The 27,995-nt window shown below is 43.7% G+C and overlaps 1 protein-coding gene across 1 annotated transcript in view; it reads left to right on the top strand.

Annotated features, from left to right (window-relative positions):
• LOC126482116 (disintegrin and metalloproteinase domain-containing protein 10-like) overlaps positions 1 to 26,190 on the top strand; it is a 67,836-nt gene extending 41,646 nt beyond the window's left edge. The window contains exons 4-5 of the mRNA XM_050106092.1: positions 7,612 to 7,829; positions 25,890 to 26,190. Of these exons, the coding sequence (XP_049962049.1) occupies positions 7,612 to 7,829; positions 25,890 to 26,190 (519 nt within the window). The remainder of the gene's footprint in view (positions 1 to 7,611; positions 7,830 to 25,889) is intronic.
• Positions 26,191 to 27,995: the final 1,805 nt, after the last annotated feature.

Here is a 27,995-nt window from a genome sequence, read left to right as displayed (position 1 = left end):
GAAGGTTACGAGCTACGTTACCGAAATGTCGTGCAAGAACGACGCTGATATCCGGCAGAACACCCGACAACCCAAAATGTCATTAGGTCGCCGGGAAAGCCTGAAGAGTTACATCAGAAGATTCTACGGAGAGGAGATGTACCAGAATACCAAGAAGCTGGACAAGCTTCGACAGAGGAAAGGGAGGATGCTGAGTTCTCTCAGTTTTTTGCTGAGTTGTCGAGATGGAGAAGTGGTGCCAGTATTTGCCAGAGTTAAACATCACACCAACTCCTGAGCGGCGAACAAGATAAAAAAACGCAGAGCGAGCATGGCACTGGTGAGAGAGAGGATCTGAGATATGCGCCACAGATTAGACGTTGTAGCTAGGGAGGTGTTACGCCTTCATCTGTACTTGACAGCCTCCTTAACAGAGGAAGACTGGAACCTGGTAGACCGCGCCTCCTGGTTTTTAGCGGTGTGTGCCAGAAGGAATGCATTATCTTGCCAATCTGCAAAGTTTGACCGCATGAGCAAGAAAGCACAGCAGATGGAGGAGACTCGCACTGTGACGAACCTAAGTGGCACACAGTTTGATGACGCAACCTTAAAGGTACTCAGCAAAGGTCTCAACTTCTCAACGACACCCAGAAATGTAACCATTTCATGTTTCATCAGTGCAACAGAGCAAGTTGCAACTACACTTCCTCCTAATGTGGCAGAGGAAGTCCGCTCAGAGACTTGCAGGGCTGTCACCAACTCCAGGTCGCCAAAATCGAACTGCACAACTGAGGAGAGGCGTACACTCAAGAAGCTCTGGGAAGACAACAGTATTGTAGTACTGCCAGCAGACAAAGGGAATTCTACAGTCATTCTGCAGTGGGCGGATTACGATGAGAATATACACCAACTTCTGAGGGACCCTGCATATAGAACCTTGGAGTGTGACCCCACCGACAAGGTGGACAAGAAGACCAGGGCTCTTCTGAAGGAGACGGGGATGCCCGATAAGATCATCGGACAACTCTGGGCAAAAGCACCAGTGCCACCTAAACTATATGGTTTGCCTAAAATACACAAGGAGGGCGTGCCCCTACGCCCAGTTGTCAGTAATATTGGGGCACCTATGTATGCAACGGCGAAGTACTTGAAAGATCTGCTGTCTCCGTATGTGAGGAAATGTGTTCACCATATCCAAAACTCAGAAGATTTCCTGCAATGCTTCAAGCAACTACGCATGACAGGTTCGGAATCATGGTTAGTTTTGAAGTGTCATCACTGTTCACTAGGGTCCTCCTGAAAGACTCACTAGAATTGATTGCAGCAAAATTTGACGGTGTTCTGTTGGACCTGTTCAGGCATACACTGACACTCACACATTTCCTGTATGGGAACCAATATTACGAGCAAACTGAAATTGTAGCTACGGGCAGCCCACTGCCTCCTGTGGTTGCCAACATGTTTATGGAGAGATCTGAGAAGAGCGTATTACCAGTAGAGACAGCCAAATATAAACCCACATGCTTCTTCAGGTATGTGGACAACACCTTCGTGATCTGGCCTTATGGGAAGGACTGTCTCAGTGAGTTCCTTGAATATCTTAACTCCTGCCACCCAAATATCAAGACCACCATAGAACTAGAGAAGAATGCCTAGCTGCCGTTTTTGGATTTACTAGTTAAAAGGAAAGCAGATGGATCAATTGGCCACAGTGTGTATCGAAAACCCACACACAGGGCAGCAGCTGTCACCACCCTGCACAGAAGAATGGGGTTCGTAAGACATTGGTCTATAGAACACGTTTCCTGTCAGACCAAGAGCGCCTACCAACGGGAATAGAGCATCTTAAATAAGTGTTCTGCAAAAATGGATATACTACAAAACAAATTGAGATGGCACTCCAACCAGTCACTACATCACAGGTTCCAGAAACAGAGCAAGATGAAGCAAAGAAGGTGGTGTACCTGCGCTATGCTGGTTCTATTTCTGCCAGAATCAGTAGGATCCTCCGTAAACACAACATCAAGTGTATGTCCAGCAAGATCGAGGAGCTGGTGGGAAATGTTTACAATATACCTTGTCAATGAGGCATGCCCTACATTGGCCAGACGACAAGAACAGTGAATATCAGGTGCAGTGAACATCAAAGGCACACCCGATTAAGACAGGTGACGAAATCAGCCATTGCTGAACACTGTCTAGAACTAGATCAGGCCTTGAATTATGATGAAACACAGATTCTAGCACAGATACCCAGATTTTGGGACAGTGCTATAAGGGAATCGATAGAGATAAAAGTAACTGATAATTTCATGAACCCTGACATGGGATACTGGCCAAGCAGAGCCTGGGATCCTGCTCTGGAATTGTTGAAGGAGCTATAGGAACAGCTGCAGCACTCCGTGAATAGAAGAACTGAAGGTGTGGATATAGAAAACGATCCCCAGACAGAGTGCCAGGTTCTCTGGACCGAAGATGGAACAGTGGGTGCGGACCACAGAGGGAACGCCATCAGGTCGCAGCGAGCGGGTGCGGACCGCAAAAGGAACGCCTGCAACCGCCGGTGGAGGGGGAAGGCCACAGACATAAACACTGGACCTGGTCCACTCAAGGAGCAGTCTCAGGTCGCACCTGATGAAGGTTACGAGCTACGTTACCGAAATATCTTGCAAGAACGACGCTGATATCCAGCAGAACACCTGACAACACATGATGTTATCAAAATTTTGCTGACCCAAAAAGTTCTTTTCATATTCGTAACATGTTCTGCTTTAACAGGAAAAAGAATGGAACCAGCAGAAAAATGCTCCTCTGGGATCACAATAAAGGCGAATATGCTGCTGCATTTGACTCTGACTGAAAAGTGGGGTACACCTACCTCATTCTACTTTCCTCAGCACCTTTAAAAATTTTCCCAAAAATTTTTGCATACAAATATATTCGCCCATTTTTATTCTGAGAGACAAGAAGATAGTAGCAGTGGCAAAGAGACGGAAAAATAATAAATGCTAGAAGATAGTAGACTGTAGTTGTGTTCTAGAAAGAGCGTAGGAGACAATGGCAATGTGAGAGAAACAAAAGGGATGCAGTGGAACATAGTTGACAGTGACTGAACAGTACTAGGAAAAGAATGAAGAAGACAATGCCAGTGGGGGGGGGGGGGGGGGGGGGGATAAAGAGAAACAGAATGTGGAAGCAGGTGAGAGCCAGTGATAATGAGAAACTATATGACAATGACAATGAGGTGGAGCAGCAGGAAGGAAGGTATGAGATATAAACAGATACCAAACAGAAGGATCATCTTAGTGTCACTATTCTACAGTACTAGTTCGAAGTATTAGCAATAAGAGAGAGCAAGAGGTAGACAGCGACACTGAGAGGAGACTGTAATAGTAGGATAGAAAGAAGGGAACTGCGCCTGTGACACAGGAAACGATGACCGAGGGACACAACAGGCAATAATGACAGTGAGTTGGACTGAATGATTGAGTGAGAAAAGGCAACTGGGAGTGGATGGGCATGAGCGACTTGCACTGACGTACTAGCAGGTGTGAGTAAGTTACAGTTAAAGGAACTTATGGGACTTTGAGGTGAGTAGCATGTTAAAAAAAGCACAAATATGTTCACATGCCAACATTTCTGGGAAAATTTTTAAACGTGCTGAGGAAGGTAGAATGAGGTAGCTGGTACCCCACTTTTTCGTCAGATTCTTTTAAATAACCAGGAACAAATTCGCATTTTTTGTGCCCTGATAGGAGCATTTTTCCGCTGGTTTCTTTTGTGCTACTGAAAAAGCGCAAGCCTATGCGAGCAGTCATCGAAAGTATTTTGCATAAATTTTTTAAAAATGCCTTCTAGTAGTGTTTGTCAATATTAATAGCGTAAATTTCATTCTAATGACCTGCCTGTGGTCAAAAGTCGCAAAATTATTCTTAATTGCTTGTCGACTGGGCTTGGATATCTCATTGCCTTGGCTCAAATGGCTCTGAACACTACGGGACTTAACTTCTGAGGTCATCAGTCCCCTAGAACTTAGAACTAGTTAAACCTAACTAACCTAAGGACATCACACACATCCATGCCTGAGGCAGGATTCGAACCTGCGGCCGTAGCGGTCGCGCGGTTCCAGACTGTGGCGCCTGGAACCAACCGCTCGGCCACTCCGACCGGCTTCATTACCTTATTTTGTTTTTCTATTCCTTCTCGTATTAATATTAGTAAATAATTCTTATCCATTGTGGGCGTATTAAAACAGTGCAACTGTCAAAACTAAAGGAAATTTACAGAGAGTTAGCTGCAACCGGTTACTTTTATAGACGTTTACTTTTTTATGATGACATTTCAAGATGCATGGCAACGCTTCTTCAAATGTTTACATTTATTTACGTGTCGTGAACATTGTTTCTTCACTTACGGAAATGAGGAATTTTACAGCTGAAGGTTTTAAAGCGACTACTGAAAAATGTCGTAACTAAAGAAACTACGTTCACGAGACATAAAGAAAAGTAAACATTTGAAGATGAAGTGAACATAAAATTAATATTCTCTCAAAAAACGCGTGTTTTGAGGCATAATTTGCTGGTGTGGCGTGTCTGGGAAACGGTGCCATTCATATAGGCGCGTTATCCGTAAAAATTAACATCACGGGCGTTATAGTTTCTTTACGCGCAAGGAACGGTGCCGTTAAGTCACGTGATGAGATGTCCCGCGAACTTAAGTATGTACGTGATTCCGGCCCGCAGGTCATCAAAGGTGTCCCATGCTTGTGTTACATCATATTTAATTTCATTGAAAAGGTTACTGTCTTGTTTATTTCAAAGAAATGTAGAAAAATTGCAATCGTATACAAGAACTGCACGTAGACATGATCATGGCTCATGTGCAGATGATACTGTATATATGATATAGTCTTAGTGGAGTCCACTTTATTCTGAGTTGTTATATTTTGTAGCGTTATTGTGTTTCAGACATGGGTGATTAAAACAGAGTGCTGAACCGGGAAAGGCTGAGTTCCAGATTTGAAGCTCGGTCTCGCGCTCGTATTTCATGTAGCAGAAAGTTGGATATCAGCACACGCTCCACTGCAGAGTATAAGATTCACTCTGGGAAATTATGTTTGTTTGATGTGAAGTTTGCACTGATTTTTATATGCATCGACGATTTTGAACTGGTGTATGAACCCGCTGTTGTACAGGGTTATTCATAGGTACCTCCAGGGTTTCAGAAGATGACTGCGTGAAAACCACAAGACATACAGAAAATATACACACATCACTGTATAGGCATCTCTCCACGTTTTTAACTCACATTGCAGGCGTTCAGTGCTGGCTATGTTTGTGATCCAGCAAACGTCAGGACAGGTGAAAGAGCACGTGCATGCAATTCGTTGGAGGTGCAGCTGTACAGAAACGCGAAATGACAGCATCCTGCTTTGGGAATCTGTTGATTACGATGCCAATGATAGTGAGGTGACGAAAGTCATGATATACCTTCTAATATCGTGTCGGACCTCTTTTTGCTCAGTGTAGTGCAGCAACTCCATGTGGCATGGACTCAACAAGTCGTTGGAAGTCCCCTGTAAAAATATTAAGCCGTACTGCGTCTATAGCCGTTCATAATTGTGGGAGTATTGCCGGTGCAGCGTTTTGTGCACGAAGTGACCTCTTGATTATGTCCCGTAAATGTTCGATGGGATTCACGTTAGGCGATCTGGGTGCCAAATCATTGGCTCAAACTGTCCGGAATGTTCTTCAAACCATTTACGAACAATTGTGGTCCGGTGACATGGCGCATAAAAATTCCATCGTTGTTTGGGAACATGACGTCCATGCATGGCTGCAAATGGTCTCCAAGCAGCCAAACATAACCATTTACAGTGAGTGATCGGTTCAGTTGGACCAGAGGACCCAGTCCAGTCCATGTAACACAGACCACAACATTTTGGAGCCACCACCAGCTTTTGCAGTGCCTTGTGACAACTTGGGTCCATGGCTCCATAGGGTCTGCACCACACTCGACCCTGCCATCAACTCATACCAACTGAAATCGAGACTCAGCAGACTAGGTCTCAGTATTCCAGTCGTTTAAGGTTCAACTGTTATGGTCACGAGGCCAGGAGAGGCAATGCTGGTGACACTCGCGTCGTGCGTCTGCTGCCTGTAACATCATAGATTAAGGGTCGACCTGCGACAGCAATCGCACAACTTGTGTACGGGCCGCTAGACGCCGCCGCGAGCGCTAAGAGTGCATTGCGATCGCAGGCGCGCGTGTTGCGTACGGGCCGCGAAGTGCCGCCACGAGCGCAACCGTATATAAGTGCCGACGGAGTTCGGCCAGCTCTCGTTTTGTTGGCATCTCATTTTTGCCTATTCTCTTATTTGCTTAGCTCTTATTCGTTTATGGCTCATGTTATTGTGCTCTCTTTCAGCCATTCTGATTGTTTTGATTTACTCCCAATTGAGAAGGGCTCATTTTGGAATTTCACTTTTGCATATTTCTCATTTTGCTAATAATATGCTCCCTAGCTTTTTACAGTTAATTTGATTAACATAGCCTCATGTCTTCAATTCAGCCTGTTCATATTTTTGATGTTCTTTAAATACTGTAATAATTGAAACTTCCTGGCAGATTAAAACTGTGTGCTCGACCGAGACTCGAACTCTGGACCTTTGCCTTTCCCGGGCAAGTGCTCTACCATCTGAGCTACCGAAGCACGACTCACGCCCGGTACTCAAAGCTTTACTTCTGCCAGTATCTCGTCTCCTACCTTCCAAACTTTACAGAAGCTCTCCTTCGAAACTTGCAGAACTAGCACTCCTGAAAGAAAGGATATTGTAATAATTATCGGAAGCATTTCTTCCCTTAAACTTGTGTAAAGTATTCTCGATGTAGAATTTGTTCTGTGACACAGGTGTAAGGTTTTGAATATAAATTGTATACGAAACTGTGCTTTAAAAGGAATTTATTTTTTCGGTTTGTACTGCATCAGACGACAATTTTGTGATATGAGGGAGAAATTTGAGGGGCGAACCCATGGAAATAGTCTTAAGTGATCCTCTTTAAAAATAAAAATTTGTGTGACACTGAAAGACGTGACACTGTAGGCACCGAAAATTTATATATATATAATTATACGTCACATGCCATAGCCTAGGGTTCAACTAATACGATTACGAGCGGAGGAAAGGAACTCGAGTCGGTAGTCTGCTGCCATAGTCCATTATTGCCTGATTGCGCCACACGGCTCTAACGGATACATTCGTCGTACATTGCATATTGATTTTTGCGGTTATTTCACACAGCGTTGCTTGTCTGTTATCACTGACAATTCTGCACAAACGCCTCTGCTCTTGGTCGTCAAGTGAAGGCTGTCGGCCACTGCGTTGTGAGAGCTAATGCCTGAAATTCTCTGCACACTTCCGACACTGTAGATCCCTGGATTATTGAATTCCTTAATGATTTTCGAAATCGAATGACCCACAGGTCTAACTCCAACTCCGCTGATAGATGTCATTATTTGTAAGATTTGTAGTTTTCGCGCAGTCGTCTTCCGAAACCGCGGACGTACTTATGAATGACCCGGTATTAAGTCACAGGCTGCCACTGACTGTGTGTTTGTGTTTTCCGAGCCAGCAGCTGGAGCAGATGGATGGGGTGCTGTCGGAGTCGAGGGGCACGGCGGAGACTGAAGAGGAGGTGCAGTTGTGCTCGGCGAGAGGAGGTGGCTGCGTGCAGCTGCACTTTCGGCTCTGGCCGACGGGCGGGCCGTGTGTGTCGCGAGGCCATGTCGGCCTCTGCTCGCTCCGTGGCTGCCACACGCAGCATCTACGCCTCCAGGACGTCTGCCCCTGGTACAGCTCCGTTGCCGACAAGTGCAGCATCCCTCTTTTCTATGTCGCTCTCGTCTTCTGCTCTTCCCTGCTACAAATAAAATACGTCATCTTTGATACACTGTATGAAATGTCTGTTCATCTGGAAGACGCCAACCTCCACCGGAGATCCAGACAGTGCCACAGAAGCTGTAAACCAAAAACCTACCTGTGATGATCACCCACAGGTGGAGAAGCCTCAGAAAATGTGCAGTCCAGTCCCATACAAAGAATGAGCGTTTAATTATGTAATAATCGTGTTTCCAATCGTGGATTAATACACTACTCTGAGGTGAAAAAAGTCATGTGATACCTTCTAATATCGTGTCGCACCTTCTTTTGCCGTGCGAAATGCAGCAACTCGACGTGGCATGGAGTCGACAAATTGTTGGAAGTCTCCTGCAGAAATGTTGAGCCATGCTGCCTTTATAGCTGTCCATAATTGCAAATGTGTTGCGGGTGCAGGATTTTGTGCATGAACTGACATCTCGGTAATGCCCCATAAATGTTTGATGGGGTTCATTTCCGACGATCTGGGTGGCCAAATCATTCATTCCAATTGTCCAGAATGTTCTTCTGGATCTACATCTACATCGAAACTCCACAATCCACCTCGCGGCGTACCCGATACCACTACCAGTCCTGTGTTCCATGCTCAGATGGAACGAGGAAGAACGTCTGCCTGTATGTATCCGAATGAGCCCGAATTTCTCGTATCTTATCTTGTGGTCCATATGCATAATGTACACTGCTGGCCACCGTAAATGCAACACCAAGAAAGACAAGAGGTAGCACAACAAAATTTATTTTGTAGATAACATGTTGACCAAGTATCAAATGATTACGTGTACAGATGTCTGTGACATGTGGTTCCTGCCAGAATTAGTAGCCAGAGTAGCCGCCATTGTTGGAGATCACCGCTGCCACACGTCTCGGCATTGAGTCAAAGAGACGTTGGATGTGTTCCTGGGGTACAGCAGCCCAAGCAGCTTCCACACGTTGCCAAAGATCATCTGGTGTGGCATCTGGGGATGTAATCTGGGTCACTCGTTGAGCAACCATGGACCACATGTTTTCTATCGGCGAAAGATCCGGAGAGCGAGCAGGCCAGGGAAGCACTTCAATCTGGTTATTGACGAAGAACCTTTGGACAATGCGTGCCACGTGTGGTCGCGCATTATCCTGTTGAAATATGGCTGTGGCCGAGCGCTGAAGGTAAGGAAGGACAACTGGCTCCAGCACCTCGGATATGTAGCGCCGGCTATTTAAAGTACCGGCAATGCGTACTAAAGGCGTGCGAGAGTAATATCCAATACCGCCCCATACCATAATACCCGGTGCAAGACCAGTCTGGCGGTGCATAATGCAGCTGTCCAGCATCCTCTCTCCACGGTGTCTCCACACTCGAATCCGACCATCGTGGTGCTGCAGACAGAAGCGTGCCTCGTCAGTAAAGACAACGTCATTCCATTCTGCCGTCCACATCCGTCTGTCATCACACCATTGGCGACGGAGACGTCTGTGGTTCTGCGTCAATGGTAAACGAAGCAATTGACGTCTTGCGGACAGACCACTCTGCTGTAAACGGCGTGGAATGGTTCGCGCAGACACTGGATGATGCGTTACAGACGCACTGTGCTGTGCTAAGGTTCGGGATGTCACTGAGCGATCCGTCACTGCCATGCGCACAATTTGCCTATCAGCACGTGCAGTGGTGCACCGAGGTGAATGCGATCGACCGCGTCGGTCCGTCGTACCCTCCTGCATCCAACGGTCACATATCCGCATTACAGTTGTTTGGTTTCGTCCAACACGACTAGCGATTTCTCTGTATGATAATCCACAATCTCGGTAAGCCACTATCCCTCCTCTGTCGAACTCGGATACTTGATCAAACGATGTTCGCTGTTGTCTACGTGTCATAACTGATCGTCTTGTGAAACAACCACAAGGTAAACACACGTGCCGAACGTACACTCGTCGAAATCGCCAAGCCTTAAATGGCGCTATGAGGCGGCGCCACAGGCGCGCGTGATGTGCGTCTGCGCTGAAATTCTAATCAGTTGCATATCTCATCGCTGCAAACCCATGGTGTAAAATTCACATGATTCGGATGCTTCCTTCAGGGTGTTGCATTTACGGTGGCCAGCAGTGTATATTGGAGGCAACAGAGCTGTTCTGCAGTCACCTTCAAATTCCAGATCTCTAAATTTTCTCAACAGTGTTCCTCAAAAGAGCGTCGCCTTCCTCTCCAGGGAAGTCCCCTGCAGAAATATTGAGCGATCGTCAACTGCAGACAGTTGCTCAAATAGTTCAAATGGCTCTGAGCACAATGGGACTTAACTTCTGAGGTCATCAGTCCTCTAGAACTTAGAACTACTTAAACCTAACTAACCTAAGGACATCACACACATCCATGCCCGGGGCAGGATTCGAATCTGCGACCGTAGCGGTCACGCAGTTCCAGACTTAAGCGCCTAGAACCGCTCAGCCACTACGGGCGGCGTAGACAGTTGCAGTCCGGTGACTTGGTACACTGTCATCCATAAGAATTCCATCGTTGTTTGGGAATATGAAGTCCAAAAGTAGCTGAAAATGGTCTCCAAGTAGCTGAACATAACCGTTTCCAGTCAATGTTCGGTTCAGTTGGACCAGAGGACCCAGTCCAGTCCGTGTAAACACAGCCCACACCATTATGGAGCCACCATCGACTTGCGCAGTCGCTTGTTGACAACTTGGGCCCATGGCTTCATGGGGTCTGCACCACACTCGAACTCTGCGATCAGCCCTTACCAGCAGAGATCGGGACTCATCAGACCAGGGCACGTTTCCCAGTCGTCTTGGGTGCAACTGATATGGTCACAATCCCAGGAGAGGCGCTGCAGGCAATGTTGCGCTGTTAGCAACGGCACTCCCATCTGTCTTCTGTTGCCATAGCCTATTAACGCCAAATTTCGCCGCACTGTCCTAACGGATACGTTCGTCGTACATCTCACATTGATCTGTGGGATTGTTTCATGCAGTGTTGCTTGTCTGTTAGCACTGACAACTCTGTGCATATGCTGCTTCTCTCCGTCGTTTAGTGAAGGCCGTCGGCCACTGCATTGTCCGTGGTGACAGGTAACGCCTGAAGCGTGATATTGTCGGCACACTCTTGACACTGTGGATCTCGGAATGTTGAATTCTTTAACGATTTCTGAAATGGACTGTCCCATGCGTCTAGCTCCACCTACCACTGAAAAGCTGTTAATTCCCGTCATGGGGTCATAATCACGTCGAAACACATTTTACATCAGTCACCTGAGTACAAATGACAGCTCCGCCATTGCACTGTCGTTTAATACTTTGTTTACGCGATACTACTGTCATCTGTATATGTGCATGTCGCTACCCATGACTTTAGTCACCTCGGTGTATAGTTAATTGAAATCCCAATGATAGTATACATGGGCCAACTGTATAATTAATTGAGAAGAATTGTAGCTAATTGAGAAGAATCACCAAATTTTTGCATTAATATATCTTCAGCCATTTGGCTCACTGATGTGGATTGCCTGGGTACAGGACCATTGGATGGCGGGGACGAATCATTTCTAATATTCGTCGATAAGTTAAATTCAGAGTCGTATATCATTGACGTTCCGAACAGCTGCGTTCAAATTTCGGCTACGGATACGCCTTCATAGACGGAGATGTTTCTCTCTCGCGGCCGTTCTCCTGGCGCCACGACAGATTAGTGATGGGAAAAACCGTCCGCTTTGAAACGGTAACTGTATTTTAGATCTGAATAACATATTTTTCGCTAATGAAACAACAAGTTTACTGTTACCAGTCACCGTTTTATTTTTTTACCACGACGCGTTTCGAAGGTTTAAACCTCCATCATCGGGTGGATTTACGTTAGTTAGTATTACATATGTGTGTGTGTTGTGTTACGGCTTTGGAGGAATTTGTGGCACTGCCTAGTGGAGAAACAAGACACTATTTCAGAATATGGTTTTGGATAACTTTTGACAAAAAATTAAACTGATATCTAATGGTTCAAATGGCTCTGAGCACTATGGGACTTAACATCCATGGTCATCAGTCCCCTAGAACTTAAAACTACTTAAACCTAACTAACCTAAGGACAGCACACAACACCCAGCCATCACGAGGCAGAGAAATCCCTGACCCCGCCGGGAATCGAACCCGGGAACCCGGGCGTGGGAAGCGAGAACGCTACCGCACGACCACGAGATGCGGGCTGATATCTAATGGTTAAACTTTAATTAGTAAACTAGAGTACCTCCACTGGTAAAAAATAAAACGGTGACTGGTAACAGTAAAACTTGTTGTTTCATTTAATGTCAGTAACAGTCACGGTAAAGCCTAATCTAAAAATGTTCGTATTTTTCGCTTTTTGTTGGTCTCCGTTACAACAGGTTTCTTTTCACACGTTTTGATAATTATGTACGAAACGGCTTATACATTTGCCATTGCAACAGTGTAAAATTTTTAATTTTCACAACATGGCGCGGTGTATTTTGTACACATGTAAAGAATGGCTGTCTTTATGTTGTTCACAAGGTAAACATGAATGAGCAAAATCACAGTTTAATCTTAGTTTAATTAAACAACGTTAAAATAAACTTATATGAACTAAATCACTGTATAATTAGACAATAATAATATAAACTTTCATTGTATCATTCTGTTGCTGCGTACAGATGTTACCCAATCGGAGCATTAAATAGCGCAGTTTCATCAGCTCCCAGTGAATCGCTTATTCGATTATTAATTACGCCGTTGACGTCTGCCTTTTTGTGTGATTGTGCTGCTAGCTTGGGTAATTTTCTTGCACGGATCGTAATTTTTTTTCATCTAGCTCCATATTTATGTTCTATTACTGCTGTTCATTTGGATGTGACGACACAAATTATCACTGTGTTGGCTGAATCTATAATGAAGGAAAAGCTCCGGTTTGGCACGATAACTTGACTATTGCGCTAGTGCTGCCAGAAGCGGAGAAAATCGGCATCACTTGAAATATATTTATTTGTCTCCGAGCGCTGCCATCGTCAAGCTGCCCCTAGACGCGAAGTATTACGAAAGTCGTGAGTTTACTAGCAAGTAACTTCCCTAAGCACGCGCTGAGGTGTTTAAATTAGAACCAAATCTTACTGAAGTTTACTTGCTCAATTCACTGGGGCAAGTTTATTTCAGGAAATGTCTGCAAATACTTGTTGCAGAAGTGCAGTTATTCTTAAAAACCGAGAGTGTCTTCACTGTTTTTGCATTGCTATTAATGAATAAAATCATGACGAAAAAATGTTAGAGGAGTACATATTCATGTTACCAAGAAACACTATTCAGTCAACTACAGTCAGAACATTTCACTTACATTAAAAATTTTGAGGGTCTCATATGTAAATTTCAAACATCTCTTGTCTATTACATGATCAAATATTCGATAACAGGGAACAAAAATGCGACGCGGTATCTCACCAAGAGACCATCTTTTAATAACTGTTCGATTTTTGCAACAGTATTCACTATTTTTAACACAAATTTAGCGCATTTATTTAAAAATTCAGTTGAAATTTGAAGACATCTATACTGCCATTATGCTTTCCCTTCTCGTGAAACAAATTAATTGGTAAAGTCATTTTGCACTTCCTTGAATGGTGGTGCCAATTATGTGTGTTTAAGGGTTTGAGTAGTACATTTGTTTCGGCCCATCTGTCTTTGTGTCATTCTCATTTTCGAAACTGACGTTTTCGCATCGGTACTGAACTCACACAACTTCGGTAAGTTTGAGAAAAACTTCCACAAAATGTCAAATTCGGTAAGTACTTGCAGCAAGATGCAAGAAACTAGAACGAATTTTCACCCTACAGCGGAGTGTGCGCTGATTTGAAATTTCCTGAAAAATTAAAACTGTGTGCCAGACCGGGAATCGAACCTGAGAACCCCGTCTGGACTACAGTTTTAGTTTGTCAGGAAGTTTCATGCACTGTTTTCACTAACTTGCGAATTTCTTGAAGCTGACGAAACTACCAGATGTCGACGGAGGGAGAAGGGGGCGGTGGTTGTTTACAGTTACGGTGGTTCTTATACATCACACAATTCTGTGATTGTATGGATAAAGCGCCAAACAACAGGACATTCGACAGAATGCCTAACAAATACGAGGATTTGAGGATTACAATGTTAGAGTGGTTGTGAGACAGGCAAATAAACTGCAACGACTCAGTGAGGAAGACTGAACTGTTGTCTGAAAAAGAAAACAAACCAGTCGTCAAAGCGTACGTCGTTGATAAAGTCTCTGAGAGCAGAGGCCATAAAATAATTCATTTACAGCCCCACAACTGCGATCTAAGTCCGATAGAAATGGCATGGGTAAAATAAAACACAGTTTCAGGGAGAACAATGTCCCGTGTGACATGTCGAAGGAAAGATTGCAGGATCTTGTTTATGCTGCTTTTCTTTCGGTTACTGCACAGGACTGGCAATGTTACCGCAGGTAAGTGCAACAGGTGGAGCAAGAGTATTGGACACGTGATGGAGTAATGGAAATGGTCATCGATTAAATTATTGTCAGTACCACGCCCTCAAACTATGATGATAATGATCTTGAATTAAATACAAATGACAGCGATCTGTAGTGAACATCATCTTGACAATTCTTTAGGTACATTTAATTACACTTTGTAAACATTACTGCTGTGCTGCGTTTAATAAACACAATGTGCAAACAGATCCAAAACGTTCAGCTCATGGTGTCGTTTGTTGTACATACATTTACTTTCATTTTCCATTATTTGCGATAGGCAAATGATACAGAAGTTGGAGGTAAAACTCTCCAGCGTGAATATGTCAACAAATTAGGTGATTTCCTACCCAACCGAAGTGTCACTTAAGCAGGCAATAGTTGCGTGAGTGGAGCCTCCGATTTCGTGCTAAGCACAAAATGCGGGTAGTGGTGCCAGCATTGCTGGAAGCAGCTGACCCTGCCCTCCCGTACCTCTTCTCCCCTTGGCAGGCAGAATGCGGGGGACAGCCGTTACCGACAGCCACCGCGCCAATCGTTCAACTTATTGTGGACAGACACTACAGGCTCAGAGACAATGTGTGGCAAGGACGCAGCCAAAGAGGTGGTCTGTGGGGTTCGGACACCTCCATAAAATGATGTCATCCCTCTCTATTAGCGTGCTATCGCGCACACGCCAGACATATTTGAAATTCATTTCTCTCAATAACTTATAAAATGTAGTTCTCCGAAAATTGCCCAGATCTGCATCTTCGTTCACGACTGTAAGCACTTTGTCAATTGTTGGCAATTACGAAAAAAAAATCGTCTACTTTCCTTCGTATCGCATTTCTATCGAAGTCATCAACACTTTCAGAAAGTTTCTGTCGTAATTTTCCTTTCTTGGGAGATTTCAAAGAGTGTGTGGCCTTGTACTCACTTATCACACTATACACTGAAGAACGTCCAACACCTGTAGCTGCAGCTGTTTTCGAATCAATGTCACTCATCGACTGCTCTGGATGTAACAGTTCCGTTTTATACACATTAAGCACCACGTGCTTCTCAGAAGAACTTAATGATTTCTTCTTTGCTCGCTTCTTTGGTGGACTCAGAACTGACACGTCGACCACGCTCGCTGAACCCGTGGATGACATAATGTGGACAGCCGTATGTGATGCTAATGAAACAAGTGAATATGTAAAATAAGAAACCATGCGATGCTATTGGATGCGCACATAAACAGTGAACGCTCAGCGTGACTGGCTGGTTGTTTGGGGAAGGAGACCAGACAGCATGGTCATCGGTCTCATCGGATTAGGGAAGGATGGGGAAGGATGTCGGCCGTGCCCTTTCAGAGGAACCATCTCGGCATTTGCCTGGAATGATTTGGGGAAATCACGGAAAGCCTAAATCAGGATGGCCGGACGCGGGATTGAACCGTCGTCCTCCTGAATGCGAGTCCAGTGTCTAACCACTGCGCCACCTCGCTCGGTCAGCGTGACTACAAACTCATATACTTACCCTAATAATCAACAACTAGTCTTACAAGCGTCTTTTCAGATGAACTTAAGATGTCCTGAAATCGCCGCTGTACAACACCCACTAACGTGCTCACACCTGCAACTGAGACAGCCACACTGACTGAGCGCCGCGCCTGCGAACCGCACAATGCATCACTCATAAAGGACAAACGGTTGCACCCATCGCATTTGAACAAAGTACAAAATTAAATTCAAACCTTTCTGAAACTTTTCTCGCTTACACCTCCACAAAAAATTTAAAGGGGAAAATTTTGTCGCTTACTATATTTCGGATGATGATTTGCTAAAAGTTCTGCATCAGACGTGAGATTTTAATTTATTACTTCACTATTACTGACTCTATTGGGCAGAAAATTTGCAGACGTCATCAACATATAGTACTGAAGGCAATTATAAAATTATTTTGCTGCGCGACACACAGTTTAGGAGATATGGCGTGATAAATATAGAGCAACGCGAAAAAACAACTTTTCAGTGACAATAAATTTTAACGTAATGTAAAAAAAAGGTGTCGGAAGGTACTTCTCAGATCACTTTATCATGTTCAGGTGCCAAGTTATAAAAAACACGACTTTCATTTTTTAATTTCTGACACCCCTGCCTTGTACACCCCTCGACGGCAGCGCTGTGGTCACGCGCCTTGCTGTGTTTACAGTACGTTTCTTGTTTCGGTGAATGGAGTTACAGGGTAATTTCTCGTTGTCGTCCTCGCTATCTGTTGTATTGCAGAATGACACCATTCCTAGTTTGGAAGTGATTTACCGGATACTGTGGTAATAAAGTACAGGATGATTCAAAAAGAAAGAACAGAATTCTATTATTTGTTACAGATAAACAATCGCAACTAGAAACAGATTGCACATGTCCCTGGGTAGAGCAAGGTTCGAAGTCTTATGTTCACACAGACATTATAACATAAACGCAACATCCTATGTTCGCACAGATATTATAACATAAACTCAACATGAGCATCATGCGACGCTCGAGAAACATCGGCACGGTAGTCTATTTCATTCCACACATGAGTTAACAGGCCCCTTTTTTCTAACTCGACAGTTTCAACAGTTCGATTCCTCAGCTCGTGAAGAGCAGCTGCTGCAGAAAAAAAATTGTTAAGTTGTTAGCTGTGGTGATCTGATAGGTCAAAAGCAGTGAACAAGATCTTCTTGTCCACCGCTTCCCATTCAACTTTGTTGAATGGTGTTGTTAAGGTAACGCCACACCTCAAAGTGAAAGTGAGGCGGAGCGCTGTCATGCAAGAAAATAAAATCATTGGAATCTCCGTGATGTTGAGGAAGCAATCACTTTTGCAGCATGTTCAGGTGTGACATGTCAGTTACAGTTTCCTCAGCAATAAACAAAGGTCCATAAACTTTATGAATAAAAATGGCATGTTACTGGTTAGAGAAAGGTTCACAGTTTTGACACAACTGCTCTGTTGTGTATCTGTAGCTACATGGCGACTATAACGCAACAGAGATCTTTTTGTGTTTTTTCGGTGAGTCTCTTCCATGTTCGACGACGACGTCAGGATTTTGTGACCCCCAGATTCTTACATTATAGCGGTTTACTCTACCCGACAGATGAAACGTCGATTCGTCCGAAAAGATCAGTCGCACATGAAAAGTATCCTCTGCCGTATCCTGTAGAAACGAAATTCAACCTTCTGTTATGGTCGCCGTGACGCAACTGCTGCAGTAACTGCAACTTGTAAGGTTCCATATGCAGGTGTCGTTTCGGAACACACGACATCGTTGCTTGAGGAAGTTGAAGTTCCAGGCCTGCCCGTCTTGTGGACTTCCGACAGCTCCGTCTGAACATATCTCGGACGCGGTCGACGTTTTCATCAGGCATGGGTGGCAGACTATTGCTCTTCCCACATGTAATCAGCTTCCAAGAATGTTGTACGCCAGTCATAAATATATTTGTACAGAGGTGGCTTCTTGCTGAATCGACGATGGAATTCATGTTGCACTTGAACAATGGATTGAGTTTGCGCAAATTCTAACACACAAAACGATTTCTGTTGCGCTATAGTCGCCATGTTGCTACAGGTAAACAACAGCGCAGTTGTGTCAAAACTGTGAACCTTCCTCTAACCAGTGACGTGTGCAATGTTTTACTATCTTTTATAATTTTGCTGTAACAAACAACTGAAATCTGTTCTTTCTTTTTGAACCACACGATATAATGGCTCTGTTAGCTTTCCAAAAAATTGGTGGGAAAAATAGCTCACTCTGTGCTGGACTGTTGTACTAGAAGGATATCATGAAACAAAACTGAAATCGATCTCAATTACATTGCAGAGAATATATTGTTTATCTATTAAATTCAATTTGCATATTCTTTATTTCATCAGTTTGTGGAAGACAGGGCTATGGATCTCATTTTTTTTTTTTTTTTTTTTTTTTTTTTTTTTTTTTTTTTTTTAGTCATAAGTCTTCAGATTGATTTGATGTAGCCTGCCATGTATCCCTCTTCTTTGCCAACCTCTTCTTCCCAGAGTAGCACTTGCAACCTACATCCTCAATTATTCACCATATGTATTCCATTCTCTGTCGTCCTCTACAGAGTTTGCCCTCTACAATTCCCTCTAGTACCATGGAAGTCATTCCCTAATGTCTTAACAAAGGTACTATTGTCCTATTCCCTCTCCTTATCACTGTTTTGCACATATTCCTTTCCTCTCTAATTCTGTGCAGACCCTCCTCATTCTGTACCTAATCAGTCCACCTAACTTTCAAAATTTGTTTGTAGCACCACATCTTAAATGCTGCTATTCTCTTCTGTTCCAATTGTCCCAAAGTCCGTGTTTGACTGCCATACAATGCTGTGCTCCAAACATACATTCTCATATATTTCTTCCACAAATAAAGACATATGTTTGATACTGGTAGACTTCTCTTGACCAGGAATGCCCTTTTTGGCAGTGCTAATCTGTTTTTGATGTCCTTCTTGTTTCATCCCTCATTGATTATTTTGCTGCATAGGTAGTAGAAATCCTTGACTTCATTTACTTCATGACTATTAACCCTGATGTTAAGTTTCCTGTTGTTCTCATATCTGCTGATTCTCATTACTTTCGTTTTTCTTCAATTTACTCTATGTACATATTTTGTACTTATTAGACTGTTTAAAATAATGCTGTGTCTGCTTATGAAAATGTAAAATTATTTTTAAATTGGATGAGAAATAAATGAATTTTTACCTCACATTCTGTTTACTTTTTTTTACTTATTTCCCCCTACTCACATCTTGATAGCTATATAGTATGCAGTTTTGGCCATATACTAAGTCTGTGGGTCCCCCTCAAGCGCAGGTGATATAATTCTAGATATGTCCGCTATATGTCTCTGGAAGTGGACACAGTCATGCCACCTGCTCCCATAACGCAATACGTGCATCATGATAGGCGAAATTCCATGCAACCAATACTCCATTTTAAACTTCAGCTCCTTAATAGCACTCATGCAGAAAAATAATGTCATATGTGTGTCTTGCACCCAATTTGGTTCTTGGGATACAATCTGGTTCTTTTTTCACAACACTGATACAATTTTGTCCTTCAGATACAATTTCTTTCCTTTTCAAAAAACTGGTACAGTTTGTAGCTTTTTCACATAATATTTTTCAATGCAGAAATTCTTTTTTATCACACCTATTACTAATACTAATAACCAGGACCTGAAACAGTCCCCCACAGTCTACCCACAGTAGCATTGGTTGAACATTTACAATCTTTGGTGCACTCAGGCAGTGGCTGAAAATATTCACAACTTTTCTGGTAGGTAGCACTGGTTGAAAATATTCACAGCTTTTTTGATGGACTAGGGGTTAAATATATGTGCACTAAAAACTAATCAGACTTGGATGACAAGCAGTAAGTGACACTTGAAAACAATTCTAGCTACACAACATGCAGGGACTATTTACAAATGTCCCTGTTTCTAAGGGCTATTTAGAAGTATGCATTCTGTCTGCAAGTGATGTGCATATATTTTACACAATTTTTGGTCTATTTGCACTGTCATTGCACATATGGTATGCATATATTTACAAGTGCACAACTATGTCAGCACACATTGTGTGCACATATTTTATTCGATTTTTGGTCTATTTGCATTTGCCATCACGTGCATACATTTACAGGTGCACATAGTGTGCAACTATGTCAGCACATGTGGTATGCTATATATTTACACTAAAAATATTTACACTGTGATAAACGGATCATACCTTTCCATATGCAACCACTATTCACACACACACTCTTTATCTCTCATTCACACCACTCTCATCAAGTGAAGAGTGTAAGTACAGTCGAGTTCCAAATCTGTCCACACAAATTACCCACTTATCATCATGAGGCAACAGGCCAATTTTAGACTGCTGCACAGTGTACAGCTATTGTCCTCGGGACTGAATATTAGTTTGATATACTCTTTGCTGTGTCTGCAGTGGAGCACCACAACCACTGCTATACAGGTGCTGCAAGTAATCTTCAATTGTGAGGGGTCCTTGGTTCAAATGGCTCTGAGCACTATGGGACTCAACTGCTGAGATCATTAGTCCCCTAGAACTTAGAACTAGTTAAACCTAACTAACCTAAGGACACCACAAACATCCATGTCCGAGGCAGGATTCAAACCTGCGACCGTAGCGGTCTTGCGGTTCCAGACTGCAGCGTGAGGGTCCTTGAGGCCATATGATGCACACCGTTTGACCTACTCTTGGTGGCACCTATCAATGAGTGATAAGTAGACATTTTGGATCTAAGACTCACAAACTCCACAATCGGCAACCCATGCCTCATCTTTCTGCTGAACAATACCATAAGGATTAACAGCCATATAGGAAGATGTGTCAAATGCATTGTCATGACACCTCATTACTTCATATGGACTGCAGCCTTTCACCAAATACATGAAGTTATCTGTAACCATATAAAGTAACTTTAGATCAGTGAAATAAATTTTCACGAATTCATAATGCAATTGGTACATGTGGAGTTAGGACAGTTCTAATATGCACATTCCCACATAGGTTTCATGAACTCCACTGCAGTCTTCGCCATCTCCACAGCAATTAAATTATTATCAAAGATAGCGACCTGTTTAAAATTTGATCTGGAGACACAGTTCCTTACACCATAACGCCCATCCCATTGGGTTCTTATAAGAATTACGCCATGTTTTCTCAAATTTTACATTGTCTTATCGAAAATTGCATTATTAATTAATTTAAAAAATATTTTTCGAAATCATTCTTTGCAGAAGCCCTCATTTTGGTAATGAAATCAATATACTCCTTCAACCAGTGCAACTGCTTGAAGGAGACAGTGTGAGTGATTCAAACGAGCTACATCCCTAAGCTGAGACAATGTTGGAGGTTTCAGTAACACATGACATAGCTCTACTTGTCCCCAGCGTTGTCAACAGTTTTGTGATGGAATCTCCTCACAGAACTAGTTGTTCTGGACGTGGCGGCAAATTGCTGTGCTCATCATGCAAACTAATAGGGTATTTGAGATCTGCCTCCACAGCGTACACCACAACAGAATCAGTCGCCGCACCATGGATATTTCTACCTAATATGACACAGTCGTCTTTGGACAGCCACAGAAACTTGCCAATCAGCTGCGACTGATGCATGGCGTACCCATACAACTCAATCATGTTCAAGTACATGATGTAGCTCGAATCGTTGGATGAATTGAACGTCTCGTCCCTCCACGGGTTATTTGCCTTGACGTGCCTGTGGACACATTGACAAAGCCCCCTGTGGATCCGTCACTCAAAGAAAAGACGCATGTAACATCAGTCAATAGCCTGATGTCGAGTTCCACTTCCTTGAGCATAGTGTCCCAAGACAACCCAGGTGTTGTGTAATAAAAGGCAGGATCTGGAACACTGAGGAATTTCTCAAAATAATCCGCAAGCAAACACAGTTTGTGTCCATGTAAAGTTTTGCATACTCTCCTAGAGATGCTAAACTCCTGCCAAACATTCACAGCATCATACCCTGCATCCGATATGGCATCGCCTGTAAGGTTACCAGTAAATGCAGTCATGTCAGTTAGTCTGGTATGGTTGAGTTTTGCAATACAATCCAGATCTCATATGGGAAAAACCCCTTCCTTGTCACAAGTTGAAACTTTGTGTCATTGAAATACGCACCTTGAGTAATGTGCGTATCCTTCTGAGGCAGAGTTTCAACTAGTTTCTTGACTAGCCTGCATAAAACGATTTCTTGACGCTCTCAGGCAACACTCTGTCCTGATAATTCTTAGTATAGAAATTGGATAAGCGACCAATGAAAGTGAGCATCATACCAGCTCAAATAGTGTCACATTGCATGTGTTGAGGGCGGTACAGAACTTCCCTGTTAGGTGAAAATGGTCCCTATGAGGAGTTTCCGCTTTCCAATCGATCAGCTGCCAACAGATGTGACAGTCAACCGCCTTCTTGTACAAATCATCGTTTGACTTGATATTGGGAATGTTGACGCTGTAAAGCTCATCAAACTCCTATGAAAGTTTTTCGAGCACAATGAGCAGTCAAATAGCAGGATTATAGTCGACATATTATTTACACTACTGGCCATTAAAATTGCTACACCAAGAAGAAATGCAGATGATAAACGGGTATTCGTTGGACAAATATATTATACTAAAACTGACATGTGATTACATTTTCACGCAATTTGGGTGCATAGATACTGAGAAATCAGTACCCAGAACAATCAACTCTGGCCGTAATAACGGCCTTGATACGCCTGGGCATTGAGTCAAACAGATCTTGGATGGCGTGTACAGGTACAGCTGCCAACGCAGCTTCAACACGATACCACAGTTCATCAAGAGTAGTGACAGCCGTATTGAGACGAACCAGTTGCTCGGCCACCATTGACCAGACGTTTTCAATTGGTGAGAGATCTGGAGAATGTGCTAGCCAGGGCAGCAGTCGAACACTTTTTGTATCCAGAGAGGCCCGTACAGGACCTGCAACATGCGGTTTTAGGGTTTTGCAGGGATCGAATGAAGGGTAGAGCCACGGGTCGTAACACATCTGAAATGTAACGTCCACTGTTCAAAGTACCGTCAATGTTAACAAGAGATGACTGAGACGTGTAACCAATGGCATACCATCTCGCTGGGTGATACGCCAGTATGGCGATGACGAATACACGCTTCCAATGTGCGTTCACCACGATGTCGCCAAACAGAACCTGGATTCGTCCGAAAAAATGACGTTTAGCCATTCGTGCACCCAGGTTCGTCGTCGAGTACACCATCGCAGGCGCTTCTGTCTGTGATGCAGCGTCAAGGGTAACTGCAGTCATGGTCTCCGAGCTGATAGTCCATGTTGCTGCAAACGTCGTCGAACTGTTCGTACAGATGGTTGTTGTCTTGCAAACGTCCTCATCTGTTGATTCAGGGATCGAGACGTAGCTGCACGATCCGTTACAGCCAAGCGGATAAGATGCCTGTCATCTCGACTGCTAGTGATACGAGGCCGTTGGGATCCAGCACGGCGTTCCGTATTACCATCCTGAACCCACCGATTCCATATTCTGGTAACAGTCATTGGATCTCGACCAACGCGAACAGCAGTGTCGCGATATGATAAACCGAAATCGCGATAGGCTACAACCTGACCTTTATCAAAGTCGGAAACGTGATGGTACGCATTTCTCCTCCTTACACGAGACATTACAACAACGTTTCACCAGGCAACGCCGGTCAACTGCTGTTTGTGTATGAGAAATCGGTTGGAAACTTTTCTCATGTCAGCACGTTGTATGTGTCGTCACCGGTGCCAACCTTGTGTGAATGCTCTGAAAAGCTAATCATTTGCATATCCCAGTCTCTTCTTCCTGTCGGTTAAATTTCGCGTCTGTAGCACGTCATCTTCGTGGTGTAGCAATTTTAATGGCCAGTAGTGTATAATGGCTAAGACTTGAATCATTCGAACATTCAGGCTGGTATGCTGCTGCACATGGTACCAGTTTTTCTGTGAAGATGGTATATGAGGCTACAGGGTCACATCATATCGTGTCAAAGGGGCAAGGAGGCACTCAAAGTTAGCATACACTACAAAAGCGCAGCGCTACTGATGATGGGCATTCTTACACTTTATAAGATTTTGTTTTCCCCTGTGGGCATGATAGTAAGTACTGGCTCCCTGGTAGAGCAATTCACAAGATGGTCTGCTGCTAACCCACTTGGGGGGTAGGCATTGAGACACCTAAGGCATTATGCTTAGTTAGCTGGGAGGAAAGGAGTTGAGACATTATCTTTGATCCATACTTAGTTATTATTATTATCGAATGAAGTCAGCTGATGCTGAGAGAATTAGATTAGGAAATGAGGCACTTAAAGTAGCAGATCTGTTTTGTTATTTGGGGAGCAAAATAACGGATAATGGCCGAAGTAGTTTCTGAAGAAGAGAAATTTGTTAACATCGAGTATAGATTTAAGTGTCAGGAAGTCTTTTCTGAATGTATTTGTATGGAGTGAAGCCATGTATGTAAATGAAACACGGACAATAAATAGATTAGACAAGAAGAGAATAGAAGCTTTCGAAATGTGGTGCTACAGAAGAATGCTGAAGAATAGATGGGTAGATCACGTAACTAATGAAGAAGTGCTGATTAGAATTGGACAGAAGAAGAAACTGCGGCACAGCCTGACTAAAAGAAGGGACAGGTTGGTAGGATCACCAATTTAGTATTGGAGGGAATCATGGAGGGTGAAAATCGTGGAGGTAGACCAAGGGATGAATACACTAAGCAGATTCATAAGAATTTAGGTTGCTGTAGTTACTCGGAGATGAAGAGGCTTTGCACAGGATAGAGTAGCATGGAGAGCTGCATAAAACCAGTCTCTGGATGGAAGACCACAACAACAACATTATCCGCACTGGAGAACAGCTGCATGTTTACATGCAGCTTACACTGACTAGCGTATTCAGAGAAATGAAGAGGAGTTTGACGACTTGCTTGGAACTTTACCAGCTTTATCCGGCTTGCTCTCCTTCAGGCCTTATACGTGAACTGATGTTCTGGTATTCTTTGCCATAAATTTAGTTATGTCCTGGGTCTTAAAAGAGAACTCGATATCTTGAAAAATGTAGTGCCTGGGAATATTATTACCTACATGGTAACTACTGGGACACTGTGGGTCGTTCTTATAATTTCTTTCACAAGCTGGGATTGACCATGCAGAACAATAGTCCAATTTTTTTATTTTGGACATTAATACATGCCTGCTTGGCCACTATATCCTTAGGAAGCTGTATATAGTTGGACCAACCATTTATCGAATCAGAGACATCTGTATGGATGTCAAGGTGTAGTATTCAACTGAGTGCTTTATCTGGGCTGAGATGGAAGTTATTTGATTTCGGAAAACTTGTCCAATATAGCACTCGGGATGGAATCATAAAACTACTTATCGACTAATATGCTCCGTGTTACCAATCCATTTCCCCCCAAATATATACAGTACTCGTCTCCTCAATGCCTGAGTCTTGTTTAGGGGGATGTGTAAGTTCACAACACAGCACAACGCTGCACTTAATGGCGCAGTACCATGGACCATTAATGATTTTAAGGAGGTCAGCCTCCAGAACAAGAAGACATGCTTCAAGAAAACCGATTGGGACTCTATGCCTTGCTGCTGGGTTCTCTATCTCAGAAAACGAGATGTGCTCCTCAAACACATCCTCAGTTACTTCATAGTTTAACTATGGCATCAAATTACGAACCTGGTAACTGTCTGTAATAGCGAAGGAGAGGGAACTGCCACTAGCCATCAGGATCACTATTACTAGCACTATGGCTAGCAGCCACGGACAGTGACTATCCTGTGGGTGAAGCTGGCTGTGGGGTGGAGCAATGAGGTATGTGGCATCATGCACCAGCATTGTGAGGTCACCGACAGTGGGATGCAGCTGCGTCAAAGGAGTGTGAGCATCTGGGCTGCAGGGATGGTTGCCATGAGGTGCCCGCAACTTGCAGCCTCGATCTGATCGCCTGCGATGGTGGTGTCTTAGCAGCCAGCGGGGTGGAAGCCGTCAGATGCCAGAGTGGTGCCGTAGCAGGGCGGAGTGACGGTGGTGGGGACAGTGGCGGCAAAGGCACCTGTGGCTCGTGTGGCCACGATCCACATCCTGGTGAGCAAGGCTGCATTTTGGCTGTGCCATCTTCACGTGCCTCGGATTCTGCGCCGCAGTGTGCTACAAGGATGGCAGAGTGGCTCACGTCTTCGGCACTGTTGGCTCGCTGACTGTAGAGAAAGAATAACTAAAAAATAAGTGCACGTTATAAACTCACCTGCTGCTGCTGCAAAGAAAGAACACTGATTATATGTACTACAAAAAATAAAAATTGGTACATAAATTACGTGATTACCACATCCCCGGAGGACTGCCTCCACCTTGTCCTTCACAGAGCCAAAGCTCCTTCTCCATTTCCTCCACCCACTGTGGTGCTCCCTTGTATGGACCAGTACGGTGCCCCTGATCCAGCTCACCAATATCGCTTGCAACAATTACAACAACATATTAATTTTAAAAGAACATATAGAGCACTCTGAAAATATTTAACAAGAAGAATATGTACTTACACGACATCTGCGATAGGTTTAATACACCTCTCATCCTCCTCGAAATCTCCAAAAACAATAGGAAATTATCGATTTAAAAAATTATACACATACAAGAAACACAACATTACGAAAAAAAGATTATTGATGGTAATGGGTACTTACATGGCGGAATAACCACTACAAGCTGAAAATGGCTCTGAGCACTTTGGGACTTAACATTGGAGGTCATCAGTCTCCTAGAACTTAGAACTACTTAAACCTAACTAACCTACGGACATCACACACATCCATGCACAAGGCAGGATTCGAACCTGCGACCGTAGCGGTCGCGCGGTTCCAGACTGTAGCGCCTAGAACCACTCGGCCACTAAGTCCGGCACACTACATGCTGCTCTGGGAGCTGTACAGGTTCGTCAGTCTGTATCCTCTCAGCCTCCAGCCGCCAATCGAGATTAGCTAACATTTCAGGAATGAATGCTAGAGAAGTATGTGCCTAGCAAAGATATAGCGGAGGGAATGGATCCACCTTGGTACAACAAACATATTAGGAAGTTGCTGAGAAAGCAGAGAATTTTGCACAGTCGTTTTAAACGTAGTCACTGCCCCGCTGACAAACAGAAATTATGTGAAATGAAAGCAGCTGTCAGAAGGACAATGAGAGATTCTTTTAACGAATTTGAAAGCAATATTTTATCTGCAGATTCTAAAAATAACCCCAAAAAATTTTGGTCGAACATAAAATCCATGAACGCCACAAGTAATTTAATACCTTCTCTTGCTGACAGTACGGGTAATGTAACTGATGATGATAAACAGAAGGCCGAAATTCTAAACCTAGCTTTCAAAAACTCGTTTACGGTAGAGGACTGCAGCACCATTCCCCCTTTCAATTATCGAACAAACCCAAGGATGGCTGACATAGTGTTTAGTGTAACTGGGATTGTAAAACAGTTAAGATCCTTAGACGCCAGGAAGGCATCTGGCCCAGATGGTCCCCGTTCCCTGTAAGATTATATGTTGACTATGTTACGAATATAGCACCATTCTTATCCATCCTCCATCAGAGATCATGGGAACAGCGTAAAGTTTCACGGGACTGAAAGAAGGCCCAGGTCATAGCAATCTATAAAAAGGGTAGAAAATCGGATGCACATAATTACCGGCCAATTTCACTGACATCGATTTGTTGTAGAATCATGGAACATATTTTGTGTTCAGACATAACGACCTTTCTAGACTCTGAGAAGCTCATCTGCAGAAACCAGCACGGTTTTAGAAAACAGTGGTCATGCGAGACACAGCTGGCCCTCTTTATGCACGATATACAACAGGCTCTAGATACTGACTCCCAGGTTGATGCCGTGTTTCTCGACTGTCGAAAGGCGTTCGACTCAGTTCCACACTGTCACTTGCTACAAAAGGTGCGCACTCACGGTCTATCCGAAGATAGAAAGTTTTGTAACAGACAGGGAGCAGTATGTCGT

Source organism: Schistocerca serialis, chromosome 5, assembly GCF_023864345.2.
Source record: "Schistocerca serialis cubense isolate TAMUIC-IGC-003099 chromosome 5, iqSchSeri2.2, whole genome shotgun sequence".
Taxonomy (NCBI): domain Eukaryota; kingdom Metazoa; phylum Arthropoda; class Insecta; order Orthoptera; family Acrididae; genus Schistocerca; species Schistocerca serialis.
This window is presented reverse-complemented; position numbering and strand designations above follow the sequence as displayed.